This window comes from Eptesicus fuscus, chromosome 17, assembly GCF_027574615.1.
Source record: "Eptesicus fuscus isolate TK198812 chromosome 17, DD_ASM_mEF_20220401, whole genome shotgun sequence".
Lineage (NCBI taxonomy): Eukaryota > Metazoa > Chordata > Mammalia > Chiroptera > Vespertilionidae > Eptesicus > Eptesicus fuscus.
The window spans coordinates 40,378,336-40,394,643 of record NC_072489.1 but is presented as its reverse complement, the minus strand read 5'-3'; the positions used below and the strand labels follow the sequence as shown (position 1 = coordinate 40,394,643).

The 16,308-nt window shown below is 53.8% G+C and overlaps 1 protein-coding gene across 1 annotated transcript in view; it reads left to right on the top strand.

Moving 5' to 3' along the window:
* Positions 1-16,297, top strand: part of RRP12 (ribosomal RNA processing 12 homolog) — a 29,286-nt gene extending 12,989 nt beyond the window's left edge. Inside the window, exons 14-34 of the mRNA XM_008144126.3 lie at positions 655-797; positions 1,032-1,153; positions 2,674-2,738; positions 2,830-2,992; positions 3,424-3,578; positions 3,842-3,909; positions 4,447-4,540; positions 5,486-5,644; positions 5,761-5,841; positions 6,059-6,164; positions 6,266-6,373; positions 6,796-6,953; positions 8,369-8,460; positions 8,653-8,814; positions 8,911-9,083; positions 9,308-9,442; positions 12,267-12,316; positions 14,215-14,287; positions 14,995-15,062; positions 15,324-15,406; positions 15,752-16,297. Of these exons, the coding sequence (XP_008142348.2) occupies positions 655-797; positions 1,032-1,153; positions 2,674-2,738; positions 2,830-2,992; positions 3,424-3,578; positions 3,842-3,909; positions 4,447-4,540; positions 5,486-5,644; positions 5,761-5,841; positions 6,059-6,164; positions 6,266-6,373; positions 6,796-6,953; positions 8,369-8,460; positions 8,653-8,814; positions 8,911-9,083; positions 9,308-9,442; positions 12,267-12,316; positions 14,215-14,287; positions 14,995-15,062; positions 15,324-15,406; positions 15,752-15,854 (2,361 nt within the window). The 3' untranslated portion in view covers positions 15,855-16,297. The remainder of the gene's footprint in view (positions 1-654; positions 798-1,031; positions 1,154-2,673; positions 2,739-2,829; positions 2,993-3,423; positions 3,579-3,841; positions 3,910-4,446; positions 4,541-5,485; positions 5,645-5,760; positions 5,842-6,058; positions 6,165-6,265; positions 6,374-6,795; positions 6,954-8,368; positions 8,461-8,652; positions 8,815-8,910; positions 9,084-9,307; positions 9,443-12,266; positions 12,317-14,214; positions 14,288-14,994; positions 15,063-15,323; positions 15,407-15,751) is intronic.
* The last annotated feature ends 11 nt before the right edge of the window (positions 16,298-16,308 follow it).

The window sequence follows — 16,308 nt, the reverse complement described above, 5'->3', positions numbered from 1 at the left end:
CAGGCCGCAGGCACCTTGTCGGCAGGTGGAGCAGCTCCCGGCCTCATGGCACCTTCCTCACCCACCGCCGCTTCCTTCACCCGGGATGGCAGGCTCCTCGGGGCTGGCTGGGCTGTAATAGATGAGGTGGGCAGACCTGGCTTCCTCTGGGAGGTCATGAGGGGTGACCTAGGGCAAACATGTCAGACTTTCGGTCGGCATGTTAAATAAACGAGGCATGTGGCCCGTGGGCCGTAGTTTGACATGCTTGCCCTAGGGGGTCTGGGCTGTGGTGCAGCTGAGGGTGCAGCTCTTCTCGAGCGGCAGCCACTCCTCAGTGCCTGTTCATTTGCTAGTTGTTGCACACAGGTCCGCCTTTGCCAGACCTTTGTCGTTTTTCAAGATAAACTGGAAATCTGCATTTGTATGTAAAATCTCCTGATTTTTACTTGTTATTAAAGAATACAGATTTTTTTTTAAATCCTGGAGCACTGGGGAGGGGTCAAACAGCATCAGTGGGTTACATTTGGTTCCTGGTTTGTGACTTCTGACCCAGAGCTTAACCTGGGCTCACGCTCCTGACCTCATCATCTTAGAGACTTTGGCTCAGACTCAGCCATGGTGCTTGCTCTGCGAGTACATCTTGATGTATAATCTTTCATCTCTTTGCTCCAGTGTCTCCAGTCCCTGTGTGACCTGCGCCTCTCCCCCCACTTCCCCCACACGGCAGCTCTGGACCAGGCAGTGGGGGCTGCGGTGGCCAGCATGGGACCGGAGGTGGTTTTACAGGCTGTGCCTCTGGAAATTGATGGCTCTGAGTAAGTGCAACCCTGGTTGGCTTCTATACGAGCCCTAAAAGGGTCAGGTGGCTTGCTCTCCCCCAGGAGGGTGTCCATTCCTTTGGGTGAAGTCTCCGTGTGCCATGGGGGGTCAGTGAGAGAGGCCAGAGCAGGCTTGACATGCTCCCCAGCTCAGCAGGGGGCGTGCTGTTGGGTGTGCTGCCCTCCAGGCTGTCACCCCTTCCTCACTGGGCCTCTCCTGCCTCCTTTCAGAGAGACTCTGGATTTCCCACGGAGCTGGCTGCTGCCCGTCATCCGGGACCATGTCCGGGAGACGCGACTTGGTTTTTTCACCACCTACTTCTTGCCCCTGGCTACTACCCTGAAGAGCAAAGGTATGGGGCCCACCGCAGTCCTGGAGCTCAGCCAGAAGGGGTCGGGAAGGGCTCCTGGCCCAGCACCCCAGCCCTAGGCCTCCCTCTGGCAAACGGGTGACATGCCAGTGTTTGAGTGCCTAATTCAGTGGGCTGTCCCTCCCCTCTGCTCGAAGGCATGGCCTGGCCTTCCCCCATTATAGGAGCCTGCCCTTGGCTGGCAGACATTGGCCTGCTCTCCCACTAATGGAGTAATTAATTACACAAGCACACAGCGGCTTATACGTATGCAGAGATGTTCTAGCAAAAACTCTAACACAACCTACATGTCCATCATTGGGTTCCAGTGAAGTTAGTTATGGTAACACCATGATGTGTCCCAGCATCACTGTGGGACACAATGTGGTCATTACAAAGAAAGAGACATGGGCGTGTAGATGGTGAGTTGAACAGATCAGATTCAGATCTCAGCTCAGCCACTGCAGTTGGTTGACTTTGGGCAAGTTTATTCAATTCCTTTGGGTCTGCTCCTCATCTGTAAGTAAGAATGATAATTGTGACATGAAGATTAAGTGAAATAATCATGTAAGTGCCCATTACACAGCCTGTCACAGAAATTGTCAAGTAAAACAAGGTTTCAGAACAATATATGTATAGTACATGTTGGTTATGTTTTTAAAGGTGTATGTCTGTTTAAAGAAACATAAGACCAATATATGGTGACAGGAGAAGATTTGACTTTGAGTGCAACATACAGAGCTTATAACATAGAAACCCACACCTGAAACCTATGTGTTCATGTTGACCAATGTCACTCCAATAAATTCAATTTCTAAAAAAAAAAGAAACATAAGAAAATCAAGAGAGCCGAAACCGGTTTGGCTCAGTGGATAGAGCATCGGCCTGCGGACTGAAAGGTCCCAGGTTCAATTCCGGTCAAGGGCATGTACCTTGGTTGTGGGCACATCCCCAGTAGGCGGTGTGCAGGAGGCAGCTCATCGATGTTTCTCTCTCATCGATGTTTCTGGCTCTATCCCTCTCCCTTCCTCTCTGTAAAAAAAAAAAAAAGAAAGAAAGAAAGAAAATCAAGAGAGATAGGATGAATAAGACAATGAGGAGACATTACTTTCTGTTTTATACAGGTCTTAGGTATTTATTTTTAATTAATTTGTTTTTTAATATATTTTTTATTGATTTTAGAGAGGAAGGGAGAGGGAGAGATAGAAACATCAATGATGAGAGAGAATCACTGATTGGCTGCCTCCTGCACACTCCTTACTGGGGATGGAGCCTGCAACCCAAGCATGTGCCCTTGACCGGAATCAAACCCGGGACCCTTCATTCCACAGGCCGACGCTCTGTCCACTGAGCCAAACTGGTGAGGGCGAGGTCTTAGGTATTTAGAAGGAACAATTTCCATCTGTGGGGAGAAAGGAATCACCGACATTGACCTCATCACTGGGCTTTTGGTTTTGGTGGAAATGGGGCCTGGTGGGTAGGAGGGTGCCCAGGGTCACACTGTATCCTTTGTTACACTCCAGCAATGGACCTGGCCCAGGTGGACCGCATGGTGGAGTCCAAGATCTATGACACGCTGCAATGGCAGGTAAAGGGTCAGTTAGGGGGATGTGGGTTGGGTAGTGCGGGGGCGTGGGTTGCTGAATGTCATTCTCGTTTACCATCCCCACCCTCCCCAGATCTGGACCCTCCTGCCCGGGTTCTGCACGAGGCCCACGGATGTAGCCGCCTCCTTTAAAGGGCTGGCGCGGACACTGGGCACAGCCATCAGCGAGCGCCCAGACCTGAGGGTCACGGTGTGCCAGGCCCTGCGCACTCTCATCACCAAGGGCTGTGAGGCAGGTACGTGGGCTCTGGGGTCGGAGGCTGGTGGGAGGATGGCTGTGATGGCACAAGTCCCCTGACCCCCATCTCCTGGCTTGCTGTGACTCAGTGCCTGAGCCATGGCTCATCCTTTGCAAGGACCTGGGCTTCGGCTGGGGACCCAAGGATGCAAAAAACCACCCCTTTTCTCTCTTTACCCCCAATGTACCGACATCTGGGGAGTTATCCAGTCAGTGCTGAAGGGTTTCCCTGGCCCCCAGGACAGCAGCCATGGAGAAGCATAGGTCATGGTGGCACCTTGTTCTCTGGGCTCTGGTCTCAGCCTCTTCTGTCTCATAGAAGCCCCACATCCATGGTCCTGTCACAGGTCCTCCTAAAGGATGCCTTTGGGCTACAGCCTGTGAGGTCATCTCCAGCCCCTTTTATGCAAACTTTGGTCCTCCTGCCAGAGGCTGACCGTGCCGAAGTGAGCCGTTTTGCCAAGAACTTTCTGCCAATCCTCTTCAACTTGTATGGGCAGCCTGTTGCAGCCGGGGACACACCAGCTCCTCGCCGGGCCGTGCTGGAAACCATCAAAACTTACCTTACTATTACTGATCCTCAGGTGAGCTGATGGACGGGGAGAGAATGCTCCCAGGTGGGGAGTGTTGGGTCAGGAGCATTGGAAAGCCCCAGGCCCTACCCAGCAGGGCTCACTTGGGCCCGTGCCACCTGGAGAACAGACCAGATTCCAGCGATGATGGCTGGGCCAGCGTGGGCTTGAGGCTTCTAAACGGGAGGGCAAGAAGGTATAGTTCTGTGACCTGCTGCTGCTCTGTATTTCTCTATTAAACAACTTCCTCCTTCTCATTCCGGCGGGGCTGCCAGTTGGTGAATGGTTTCCTGGAAAAAGCCAGTGAGAAGGTGCTGGACCCTGCTAGCTCTGACTTCACCAGGTAAAATCCCCCACTTGAGCTGGGGTAGCCCAGGGAGCTGGAGGGTGTGGGTTCTCTGGAATAACTTAGGAAAGGCTTGAGATATTGAATGTCCCAGCTCCACTGCAAGGCGCGAGTAACTCCTTCTTTCTGGAGCGGCAGTATTGCCCGCTAGGGAAGGCGGGGACCCTGGAAACTCACTGCCTGGGTTCAGATCCCAGCTCCACCACTTACGGGCTGTGTGACCTTGGATACGTTACCCATTCTTTGCCTCTTTGCCCTGATCTGCACAACGGAGATGCGGATGGTACCTGCAGCAGGGTTGCTGTGAGAATTGAAGGGGGTGACACTGGTAAAGCACCCGTGGTAGTGCCTGGTACCTGATGAATCCTCGATTCGGTACAAGCCATGATTATCGTCCATGGGCTCCTTCAAGGCCCCTGGTCCTCATCCTGACTTCTCCCACCTGCCCCTCACCCCGTGGACGTAAGGACAGTGTTAGTCTGTGCCCTTCTCCAGCCCTCGCTAAGCCCCTCCTTGGTCACCTGCCCTGAGCAGATTGTCTGTCCTGGACCTGGTTGTGGCCTTGGCTCCCCACGCTGACGAAGCTGCCATCAGCAAGCTGTACTCCACCATCCGACCCTACCTAGAGGTGAGCCTGGGGCTGGGGCCCCACAGCCACACGGGGAGGAGTGGGCTCCTTGGAAAGTGGGGGGGGGGGGGGGGCCTGTCTTCTTCATCCCTTGCTGCTGCCCAAGATCATCTGATTTCTTGTGGTGTGACTGTCCTTTGTACCCTGTCTAGTCCATCTGTCACATAGATGCCAAAGTGACTAAAATGCACAGTCATGCTCAGATCTCACCTGCCGAGGTGAGGTCTGGTAGAAACACGGCCATACTCCTTTGCCTGGATCGCTCACTGGGCCGTCTCAGCCCAGCCTGATCTTCATTCTAATCACTCATTTCCCCTTGTCGGTCCTCATCCCACCACCACTTGGCCTCCTTAAACTGTTTTAAGCATTGCAGATATAAGGGGCCCCTCAGTGCCTTTGCACATGCTAGGTCCTCTAACTGACATGCTGTGGCAAGCCACCCGGCAGAACTCAGGCCCGCAGTGACCTGACAGCCATCGCCACTGCGACAGTTGAATAAGCAGTTAGCCAGAACGTGCAGGCAGACCCGAAGTGCAGGGCAGGAGAGGTGTCCTGGGGAGCGACAGAGCATGCCCTTGGAACGGTAAGGGGTCAGGCAAAGGAGAGACAGTAGAAAGGTGAGCAGGCATGGCAGGCCTGGTGCGTTCCTGGCACTGCAAGTTCATGCTGCTGGTGTGGACATCGCTTAGAGGGGGGTCAGGGGAATGGATTGGAAGGCTGGGTTGGCCTCTTTCCCCGCAGCACCCCCACCTGGCGCAGAGTTAGCCTCCTGCCGTCCATACTCTGCTGGCCCTCTTGTCGGACCTCATGAGCTCCAGAGGGCAGGGCCAGCTTCTCTGAACCCCCTCCAGTGCTGGCCTCAGTTAATGGTGACTGCTCTGTGAATGTCATCAGATGGGTGGTGGACTTCCAGTCCCCCCTCATCATCCATCTGTGTCCTCCCAGAGCAAGGCCCATGGGGTGCAGAAGAAGGCCTACCGCGTGCTGGAGGAGGTGTGTGCCAGCCCCCAGGGCCCCGGGGCCCGCTTCGTGCAGAGCCACCTAGATGACCTGAAGAAGACCCTGCTGGACTCACTGCGGACCACTTCCTCTCCTGCCAAGAGGGTGAGGATTCAGGGCAGCCCCCTTCTGCCCGAGAGAGGACGGGACACCAGGAGAGGACCACAGCAGGGGCTGGGGTGGCATTGAGGGGGCCTGACCATCGTCCCTCTGCCCTACAGCCCCGATTGAAGTGCCTCATACATATTGTGAAGAAGCTTACAGCCGAGCACGAGGAGTTCATTACTGCCCTTGTCCCGGAGGTGAGGGTGCAGGAGGAGGTGTATGTATGTTTTGGGGGTTCCTTGGAGTGTGGCTCCTAAAGGCCTGTCAGGATCAGGGGAGGGTTGTATTGGGAGTGGGGGTGTGCTCGACTCACTGTCTGGGAGTGTGGGTGCCTCAACCTGCTCACTCTGCTTCAGGCCACCAAGCTCAGGGTGGCCAGCTCGGGAGTGCGTGCTTACGGGGCTGTCTGGGCAGGTGATCCTGTGTACCAAGGAGGTGTCGGTGGGCGCTCGGAAGAATGCTTTCGCCCTGCTGGTGGAGATGGGCCACGCTTTCCTTCGGTTTGGCCCGAGCCAGGAAGGTGAGGCCTTGGTGACTCAGGGCTGGGGTGGACGCTCTGCTCCGAGACCTGGTGGGCTGGGCTCTGCCTGGTGCAACTTGTCCTGCCTTCTGCCCTCCCAGAGGCCCTGCAGCGCTACCTCGTCCTGATCTATCCCGGCCTGGTGGGGGCTGTCACCATGGTCAGCTGCAGCATCCTGGCCCTGACCCATCTCCTTTTCGAGTTTAAAGGTACATGTTCTTTCTTGAAGGCCTGGGAAGCCCTCAGAGTAGGAAAATACCCAGGAGGTCAGACAGGGAGGCCACCAGGTAGGGGAAAGGTCAAGGGAGGGTGGAAGAAAAGCTGGAGCCAAGCCCGGCCGCCTCCCATCTCCTCTGCTGCCTCTCATCCCATGCTCAGAGTGCGTGGGAGCAGGGCGGTCCCCGTTTCAGTCCTGGTTCTCCAGTCCCCCTGGAGCCTGACTCTTCCCTCTGAAAGGGAGGAGAAAGCAGCCCCTCCTCCTAGGGCGGCTGAAGGACCACAGGAGACACTCCTGGGAAGGTGACCAGAGCCGAGCCAGGCACACCGCAGTCCCTCAGTGTTAGCTCTCGCTCTTGTGACCTGGCAGGGTCTGGGTCTGGGTGTCTCTGACGGTGGCCCTCTGGCCCCCCAGGCCTGATGGGGACCAGCACGGTGGAGCAGCTGCTGGAGAACGTGTGTCTGCTCCTGGCCTCCCGCACCCGTGACGTGGTCAAATCGGCGCTGGGCTTCATCAAGGTGGCAGTGGTTGTCATGAACGTGGCACACCTGGCCAAGCACGTGCAGCTGGTGGTAAGGGCCCCCTTTCCCCTCTGTGGGTGGCGATGTGGCCTCCAGGCTGCCATCCTGGGACCAGTGAGCCTCAAGGCCAGCAAGTTTCAAGCGTTCTTTTAGCTACACGCAATCTTGTGCAACAGAAGGTCATGCAGGGGCCCTGGAAGGGACCAGTGGGGGGATGGCAGCCTGGTGGAGGAAGGGGCGCAGCACCCAGGCTGCTGCTTGTCACCCCACCTCTTTGGCCCCTCCACAGAAGCAAGGGCTTTACAGGGCAAAGGTCAGTGGGCAGGGCCATTCCTCATTATAGAGACGGGGATACCGAGTTCAGAGATTGCCCACTCACACTGCTAGTGAGAGCAGCCCTGGGAACAGAACCCAGAGCTCAGGACTGAGACTGTGGGCTCCCCCAGCAGGACCCTCATCTCCTTTTTTTTGCCTCTTGCATTTTGGTCTTTGGGTTTGAGGCTCTTCTGGACACCCCTGCTGGGCTGTAGAAGGGCCTGAAGAGCCTTCTTGTATTGGGCCCTCTGGCCCCCTCTGGCTGCTCATAAGGCATGTAGCAAGCTGGGACTGTTAGATCCTCTTGCTGCTGTACCCACTGCCTCAGTTTCCCTCTCCAGCTGATTGAGTTGCATCAGACCTCCAGGGGGATCTTTCTTGCTGTCTTCATATCTGACCTTGGGTCAAGGCGAGAAGGGGCAGATGAGAGTCAGCATAGCCTGCTCCCACCTTCCAGAGCCTGCAGCCTAACCGGAGACCAGAGATAGGAGAACAGCCACAGCGGGCATCTGTTCTGCAGTTATTAGAATTGATAAAACCCTTTCAAAGAATCGACGGGGCTCTATCCCCCAGCCCATTGAGAGAGACTGTAGATATTATTTGCCACCCACACGTTTCCCAAACCAGGCCATGTGAAGGCTTAAGAGCAGTCCAGCCAGAGATGAGCTCAGGGCAACAGAAGGGACATATGGAACCAAGAGAAACCTGGTGGTGGGGGGCGGGGGCAAAGTACAAGCCATGGAATTAGATCTGGGCTAACTCCTTCCTCTGTAGCCACTTAACAGCCCCTTAACTCCCTGTGCCCGTTTCCTCATCTGTAAGTTGGGGATGATGGTAATATCTGCCTCACTGGGTTGTTCTAAGGATTCGATGCGATGATGCATGTAAGGTGCTGAACACTGTTGAGTAGACTTTAAAGCTGTATAATCTTGGCAGAGTGGTTGGGAATATGCAGGCAGGTTTAGGGGGAAGGTGGGGTCTGCCCAGACTGGAGCCTCTTTGGAGCAAAGGGCTGAGCCAGGAACAGGGCCACTCTTGCCCTCACCTCTTAGCCAGCCCTGGTCCTCCCGTTCCCTAGTCTGGACAGCTGTGTGGGGGCAGGCAGGGTGGGAGGCGCCCTCCCCCTGAAACCCTGGTGCCCTGCCCTGCAGATGGAGGCCATCGGGAAACTGTCAGATGACATGCGGCGGCACTTCCGCATGAAGCTTCGCAACCTGTTCACCAAGTTCATCCGCAAGTTTGGGTCTGTGCACTGAATGGGGGATTGCGGGAGGAGTTGAGGGGTTTTCCTCCCACCAGGGACCTTGCAGAAAAGGGGCCGGGCTGGGGGACCAGTCTCTTCCCTGTCATTGGAAGGGCCCTGGCTGCACACCTGCTACTTCTGGGTGGCACCCTCTGGCCAGTGCACCTCACCTGCCCTTCGCTGCCCCCTCAGGTTTGAGCTGGTGAAGGGGCTGCTGCCCGAGGAGTACCACAAAGTCCTGGTCAACATCCGGAAAGCTGAGGCGCGGGCCAAGAGGCACCGTGCTCTGACCCAGGCTGCTGAGGAAGAAGAGGAGGAGGAGGAGGAGGAGCCTGCCCAGGGCAAGGGTGACAGGTGAGAAACATGGTGGTGTCCTGGCAGCCTGGTGCCCCCCCAACCCGGGGCCTGCCCAGGCAGTGCCCAGCTGGCCCTGCCTTTTCTTGGCTTTAGCATTGAGGAGATTTTGGCCGACTCCGAGGACGAGGACAGTGAGGAGGAGGAAAGGAGCCGGGGCAAGGAGCAGCGGAGGCTGAGCCGGCAGAGGAGCCAGGCGTGGCTGAAGGAGGGTGGTGGGGATGAGCCCCTCAACTTCCTCGACCCCAAGGTGGCCCAGCGAGTCCTAGGTAAGCAAGAATCAGCTGGCCCAAGAGCTCAGAAAGCAGGCTTACCTGTTCAGGGTGGGGGTGACTTGCATGGAGGCCAGTGGGAACCTCTCACCCTGACATGCACACTGTTGTGCTGTGGGCACCCATCTGGGGCACAGACCTGGTCTTACTGGTTATGATGAGGGTATGAGAGGGTTAGGACTGGTCTTCCACCTCCTCACTGCCGGACTCTGCCATGCCAGCCACACAGCCTGGGACTGGCCGGGGCAAGAAGAAGGACCATGGCTTCAAAGTGAGCGCCGATGGCCGGCTGATCATCCGGGAGGAAGAGGAGGATGCTGCCACCACCAAGATGGAGGAAGAGGAAGGCTCTAAAGGTGGGCCGCCTGCCCAATCTGGGAATGCAGCTGCTTCTGGCCTGGGCCAGGGCTCTGCGCGGTTGTTCATTCATTTATTCATTAATTTGTTCATTCAGACCATTTGTCGTAGGAGCAAAGGTAACAGCTTGTATCTAAGGCAACTTTCTCAAACTCGTTAAGTTTCTCAAACTTTTTTGACCAAATTAAGAAATCTTTTTGTGTTGTAATGCAGCCATTTATACAATTCTAAAGTCAAACAAAACTTTCAAAACACAGTACTTCCCCTTACCATGTGCGGTACACTCTCTTGGTCTCTCGTCTACTCTGTTCTGTTTCTTTCCTCTTCCTCCTTTTTTCTTCTTCAAAAGTATAAACCTGGCTGAAGCCCAGAATCTCACTGAGAGGTCGAAAGAGCCAAGTGTCTGAACCCATTGTCTCCTGCTGTCCAGGAGCCCCTCAGGTGTGACATCTCTGAGTACTGTTGCGTCTTTCCTATCCCTCTGTGCACATATCATCCATTAGATCACAGAAGCTTAGATCTTCTAAAATAGACCTCTCTTCCTCTTTCTTTTTTGGTTCACACTTCCATGATCCCTGGGCATGTGACTCACGGCATCCTTTTAACCAGTGTTCTCCCGCTGCCCCTACCCCTAACTTACCAGCTGTATGACTGGACTTCATTTAACCTCTCTGTGCCAAAATGGGCATGATACCAATACCTGCTTCAGAGGGCTGTTGTGACGATGAAATGGGTAACCTGAACAGCACATGTACGTGCAGGGGATAAATGGGACGGCACTATTTCCCGATCTGGTCTCTCACCCTTGATAATTCCCATCTCTTTCCCCTTCTTGTGCACGATCCCGATGTTGAAAATGCCCCTCCCTCTCCTGCCTTCACACACCCTCCTGCCCTTTAAGGTCCAGCTCAGTCCTTCTTTAAGGCCTTTCCCCAGCCCTTCAGCCCTCAGGCCTTGTTCCCTCCACTCATGGCAAGTCCAGAGACTGCCCAGTCTTCAACGCTTGGTCACATGCTCTCTTGCAGCGGCATTGGATTGTTGATTGACTTTATTTGAGTTGGTCTTCCCTCCAACTGGTTCATTTCATACTTTTAAAAAAATATTACTGATAGCTTTTTTATTTTTTGGTATGAAGTGTTTATCTTATTTGATAGCTTTTTAAAATCATGGTAAAATATACACATAGCATAAAATTTACCATCTTAACCGTTTTTAAGCATACAGTTCAGTCGTGTTAAGTATATTCATATTGATATACAACTCATCTCCAGAACTTTTTTAATCTGGCAAAACTGAAACTCTATGCATTAAACACTAACTCCCCATTTCTCCCTCCCCGCAACCCCTGACAACCACCATTCTACTATCTATGAACTTGAATTTGAATATGAATCTAGGTACCTCATTAAGTGTAACCATTCAGCATTTGTCTTTTTGTGGCTGGCTTATTTCACTTAGCATAATGTCCTCAAGGTTCACCCATGTTGTAGCATATATCAGAATTCCCTTCCTTTTTAAGGCTGGCCTTATTCTATCGTATGTATAACCACATTTTGTTTATCCATTCATCTGTTGGACACTTGGGTTGCTTCCACTTTTTGACTCTTGTGAATAATGCTGCTGTGAACATGAATGTACAAATATCTCTTCAAGTTCCTACTTTCCGTTCTTTTGAGTATATACCCAGAGGTGAAACTGCTGGATCACATGCTGATTCTGTGTTTAATTTTTTGAGGAACTGCCACAGCCACACTGTTTTCCACAGTAGCTGCACCATTTTACATTCCCACCATCAGGACACCAGGGTTTCAATTTCTCCACATCCTTGTCAACACTTGTTATTTTCTGTTTTTGTTTGTTTTTATAGTAGTCATGCTAATGGTTGTAAAGCAGTATGTTTGCCGTGCTTTTGTATGTCTTTTTGGAAAAATGTCTACTGAAGTTCTTTTGCCCTTTTTTAAAAAAAAATATTTTTATTGATTTCAGGGAGGGAGGGAGAGGGAAAGAGAGAGATAGAAACCTCAATGATGAAAGAGAATCATTGATCGGCTGCCTCTTGCATGCCCCCCTCTGGGGAATCGAGCCCACAACCTGGGCATGTGCCCTTAACCGGAATTGAACCCGGGACCTTTCAGTTCACAGGCTGATGCTCTATCCACTGAGCCAAACCGCCTAGGGCCCTTTTGCCCATTTTTAAATTGGGTTGTTTGTGTTTTGTTGTTGAGTTCTAGGAGTTCTTTATATATTCGGCATATTAACCCTTTATCGGGTGTATGATTTACAAACATTTTCTCCCATTCTGTAGGTTGCTTTTTCAATCTGTTGATGTGTCCTTTGACACAAAGAAACTTGTAAACTTTCATGTAGTCCAATTTCTTAATGTAGAACCAGTTTGTTGGTTCACACTTCTTTATATCCCCCACACAATGCCCAGCGCATACAGGGGAAAAAAAAGTCCTCCGGTAGGAGAATAAAGTAGTCCTCCCAGCAAAGTGAAGTAGGGGGGCTGCAGGGGTGTCTGGCTCCCTATAAAACCTGGGTTTACCTTAGAGTTGCAGAGAAAACTGTATTTACCTCAGAAGTGGGGTCACCACTTCCTTAAAGGGCTGTTGTCCCTGGGCCCTAGGACGGGAAGGAGAGAGGGTCAGTGTTCAGGGGTCTCAGCTCGCACAGAAGGACACAGGGTTCCTGGGAGGTAGCTGGCAGTTCCCTCAGCCTGATGAGCCAAATGGAGGCAGATGAAATGTGTGTGTGTGGGGGGGGGGGCTCTGGGAAAACGGGGCCTCCTGCGTGCTCACAGGCTTCTCTTCCTTTCGGCTCCAGGGGAGGATGAAGAGATGGCTGACCTGATGGAAGACTTGGGCGTCAGGAGTGTGAGTAATTCCTGCTGACGGAGGGCCGGGCCCTCAGACCTAAGCCTTGGGCCTGGCAGCTTCTTGCGGTCTCACCTGTGCTTCCTGGCTGCTCAGTAGAGCCCCAGGGCTGTGCACAGCAGGCTGTCCCTGGGTGTGGTGTGTGTCTTCCACAGCAGTGTCATGGCTGACCATTCTGTGGGGCTTGGGAGGGGACTTCCTTCATTGTTGGCTGGGTTGTTCAGCTGGAGAAAGAAAGAGAGAAACCCCTGTCTCCATAAGGGGGGGTGCTGTGTAGGCTGCAAGAGCAACCGCTGGCCTGCATGCTCCAAGGAGCAGGTCCTGCATGGGGTGGGGGCACCCACCATTGAGGGATGCTGAGAGCCCCACAATCACTGTTTATCACCCCCATTTCCAGAGGGGCTCACAGAAGATAAGAACCCTGCCCAGGGTCACCGCCTGAACCTAAATCCTGGCTTATATGTAAAGTGCATGGCACTTAGTGATGCTAAATAAGTGGTGACTGTTCTTACTATTATTGCATTTTTTCTGGAACTCTTGTCTGGCCAAAGCCTCCCTGGTTGCTGCAGTGCATCCTCACACGTGGCTTTGCAGTCCTTCCACGGCCTACTCTTCCTCCTGGAGAGCGGGAACTGACCACACCCTCCGAGGAGGGCCCCACGGTTCAGTGCCGCAGGACTGGGCTGTCTCAAGGCACCGAGAAGGACCTGGGTGGCCGCACTCCACAGTTGGCTCATGGCAATCATCACCTGCCATCGAGATCCCAGGGGCTTTATTGAATGGCAGTTGCTAAACCCCACTCCTCTGCCTGCAGTTATGACATCATTAAAATGCTGGGGACAAGTGACAACTGCAGCTGCCAGCGGGCATAGCTGTGGCCAGGTGCCAGCTGAACCAAGAACAAGCTGAGCTGTCACCCTCTAATGCAGCCAGAGTCCCGTTTCCAGCTAGTTTCTGTTTCTCCACTAGGAGTCCACTCTGCTGTGCCCACGTTGCCCAGACACACCCTGTGTGTGCTGCAGCCTGCCTGGGGATCCCCTGGGGAGCTTGAGCCCCAGGAATCTGTAGTTTGAAGAGGCTTCCTGGGCACTGTGGCCCAGACCACAGCGTGGCTGCTAGTGCACTGATCTGAGGTCTGCACAACATTCCTCTGCCCGGCCTTGTCATTTTCTAGGCCCAGGTCTCCTGCTGGGCTGGGCTGGGCTGCTGTCAGGCCCACCTCTCCCCTTGGAGCACCTAACCGGGTGCTGGCATGTAGTAAGTGCTGAGTCACTTCCTGTTGGATATAACTGGGTGAACTGAGCTGTCCTGTTGCACCATGCTCACAGCTCCTGGGATGGTAGCATTGTTGAGGGACAGTGATAACTGGTTGAGCAGGGGTTTCCCACCTGCCTGAGGCTCCCTGGACCACAAGAAGTTTGTCATGTACCCTGTGTCCCCAGGGCCTGGCACTTAGTAGGGGATCAGTGAGTGTTTGACTCCTGGGAAGAGGGGAGTGAAGTTCATGTGAGGCAAAGGACTGGTAAAGCTGTTCTCTCCAAAGAGGCTGAGGACCTCATTTACCTGCTAGGAAGACTGGGGCTAAGCTGAGGTCTAAGTACCCAGAAGGGCCCTGTGGGGGGACTTCAGTGTGGAGAGGCAGAGCAGTGGAGAAGCCAAGGCAAGCTCAGGCTCAGCAGTGAGGACCTGAGCTGGAACCTTGCTTCTGTCCTGCCTAGCTGTGTGATCTTGGATGGTTACTTGCCCTCTCTGAGCCTTAGTGTCCTCACCTGTAAGTAGGGGATCGAGTGCTTGGCAGAGGCCTTTCCTGCTAATGCAGGTTATGATTGCTTTTACTGTTACCACTAGCGAGGATGACCACATCCCCTTGTTCATGAGCTGTGCTTACCCCTTTGTAGAAAAAACACCAGAAGCTCAAGCATCAGAAAGAGGCTGACGATGAGGAGCTAGAGATGCCTCCTCAGTACCAAGGTGAGGCTTCCACTCTTTCTTGAAACACTGTTCTGTCACCGGTATTCGGCAGGGTTTATTGTGGGCAGAGCCACGAGGTTGTACGGCCTGGTTGCACTCAGTTGCCACCAGCAAAGATTGGCTGATACTTTGGCAATCGTCCCAAGTTAGCATTGCAGGATTTCATCCACAGCTGTGTTGAAGTGCAGGCTGGAAATGACACTGATCTTGGCAGTATATGGGTTCCTTTAAGCACAGCTTTCACGTCTGTACGATGGACTAAGAGCTGCCATCCTGTCTCACGGTGTTGGTGTGTGAGAAGGCCTATAGTGCCTCATTTTATAGATGAGGTTCAGAGGCTCCAGAAAGTGAAGAGATTCGCCTGAGGTTCGAGCTGGGAGTTGAACCCGGGTCTGTCTGACTTCGAAGCCTGTGTTCTTTCTCCTAGAACAAATGGAGCAGATTAGCTTTCAGGGTGGGGGGGGCATTTTATGTTAGTGGAGAATATATGTTCTCTGTGGGTTCGAGTCAGTCTGAGGAGCCCCGTGGTCTATCAAGTCAGCTGACAGTCCTTCTCGAGAAAGGTATTTGTCCTTGGTTGTTAGGGGACAGAGCCAGGTTCCTGGCCATGACCCATCTCCCTGACAGCTCTCTGAAGAGGTGTTCATTACCTCTCGGAGGAGGCTGCCCTGGCTTAGTCTGACTTTTGACCTCTGTTCCCCCTCTAGCTGGAGGCTCTGGCATCCATCGCCCTGTGGGCAAGAAGGCTACACCCGGGGCTGAATACAAGGCCAAGGTAAAAGCTGTTGGTGGGGGCAGAGCGTCTGGGAAAGGGTGGGCAGCTGTGCCGTCCTGGAGAGGCACCTGTGGAGCCAGACGGAGGTCTTGTTAGCATCTAAAGTCCGGACCTTGGGTTGGTTTCCAGAGCCACGAAAAGTCTTTGGCGCCACCTAAGGCACAGAATGAAGGGCAGGGAGGTCGCAGGGTCCAGCAAGTCGGGAGGGGGAAGTAGGGGAACCCCGCACTCCTAGCTGACTCTGTTTCTCTGGGTGAGCAGAAAGCAAAGGGTGACGTGAAGAAGAAAGGTCGGCTCGACCCCTACGCTTACATCCCCCTCAACAGAACCAAGCTCAACCGCAGGTATGATGCTGGGGCGGGGGAGGCTGGGGCTGGAGCTGTGCTCTGGAGGGCCTTATTCTCATTAAGCTCTCAGTTCAATTGCTCAAGTCTCTTCCAGTGTTTTATGTTTACTTTTTCACATGCACCTTCATGTAGTTGGTACCTACATGTATTGTTAACTTGAACTGCCCCTTTAAACATGATGGGTAGCTCATGGCCTGCCCAGATCATGGGCTGCCCACTTCCGGGCAGCACTCCCGCCGCTCCTCTATTCCTGCTGGTGGGGGGAGCCATCTTTTGACATTATGGGAAGGAGGGCCCCCTGTTCTCAGTGAGATGTGACCCTTCTGTTCCTTGTCCCTGCAGGAAGAAGGTGAAGCTGCAGGGACAGTTCAAAGGCCTGGTGAAAGCTGCCCAGCGGGGATCCCAGGTGGGACACAAGCTCCGCAGAAAGGATCGTCGGCCCTGAACCCCATGCCCCCAGGGTGCTCTGCGGCCCAGTCTGTGGCAGAGCCAGGACTCAGAATGAACTGTTGGAATCAGGGCGTGGTTCTCAGAGCACGCAGGAGTTTGGGAATTCCGAACGGGAATCGCCTTTTAGAGATGTCCTTGGGACCTGGAGATGGGGACGTGCCTCGGTGCCTGTGCGTAGGCCAGCGAGTCATCGGTGCGTTCTGCCCGGAGTGGCCTGTGCAGCAGAGTGGACGGTCTTCCGTTTGCTGCAGCTGCTCATGCCACGTGGCATGCTCAGCCTGGCTGTCGTCTAGGTGTGTGAGGTTTGCTGTGACCGACAGAATAAACATGCATCACCATGCATTGTCCCTAGAAACATTGTGTGTCATCACCTGCCTCCTTCGGGGACAAGAACAGCGTCTGGTCGTTGGCAACAGTGTCTTGACCCCTTCGTCTCAATGCTGGCATCC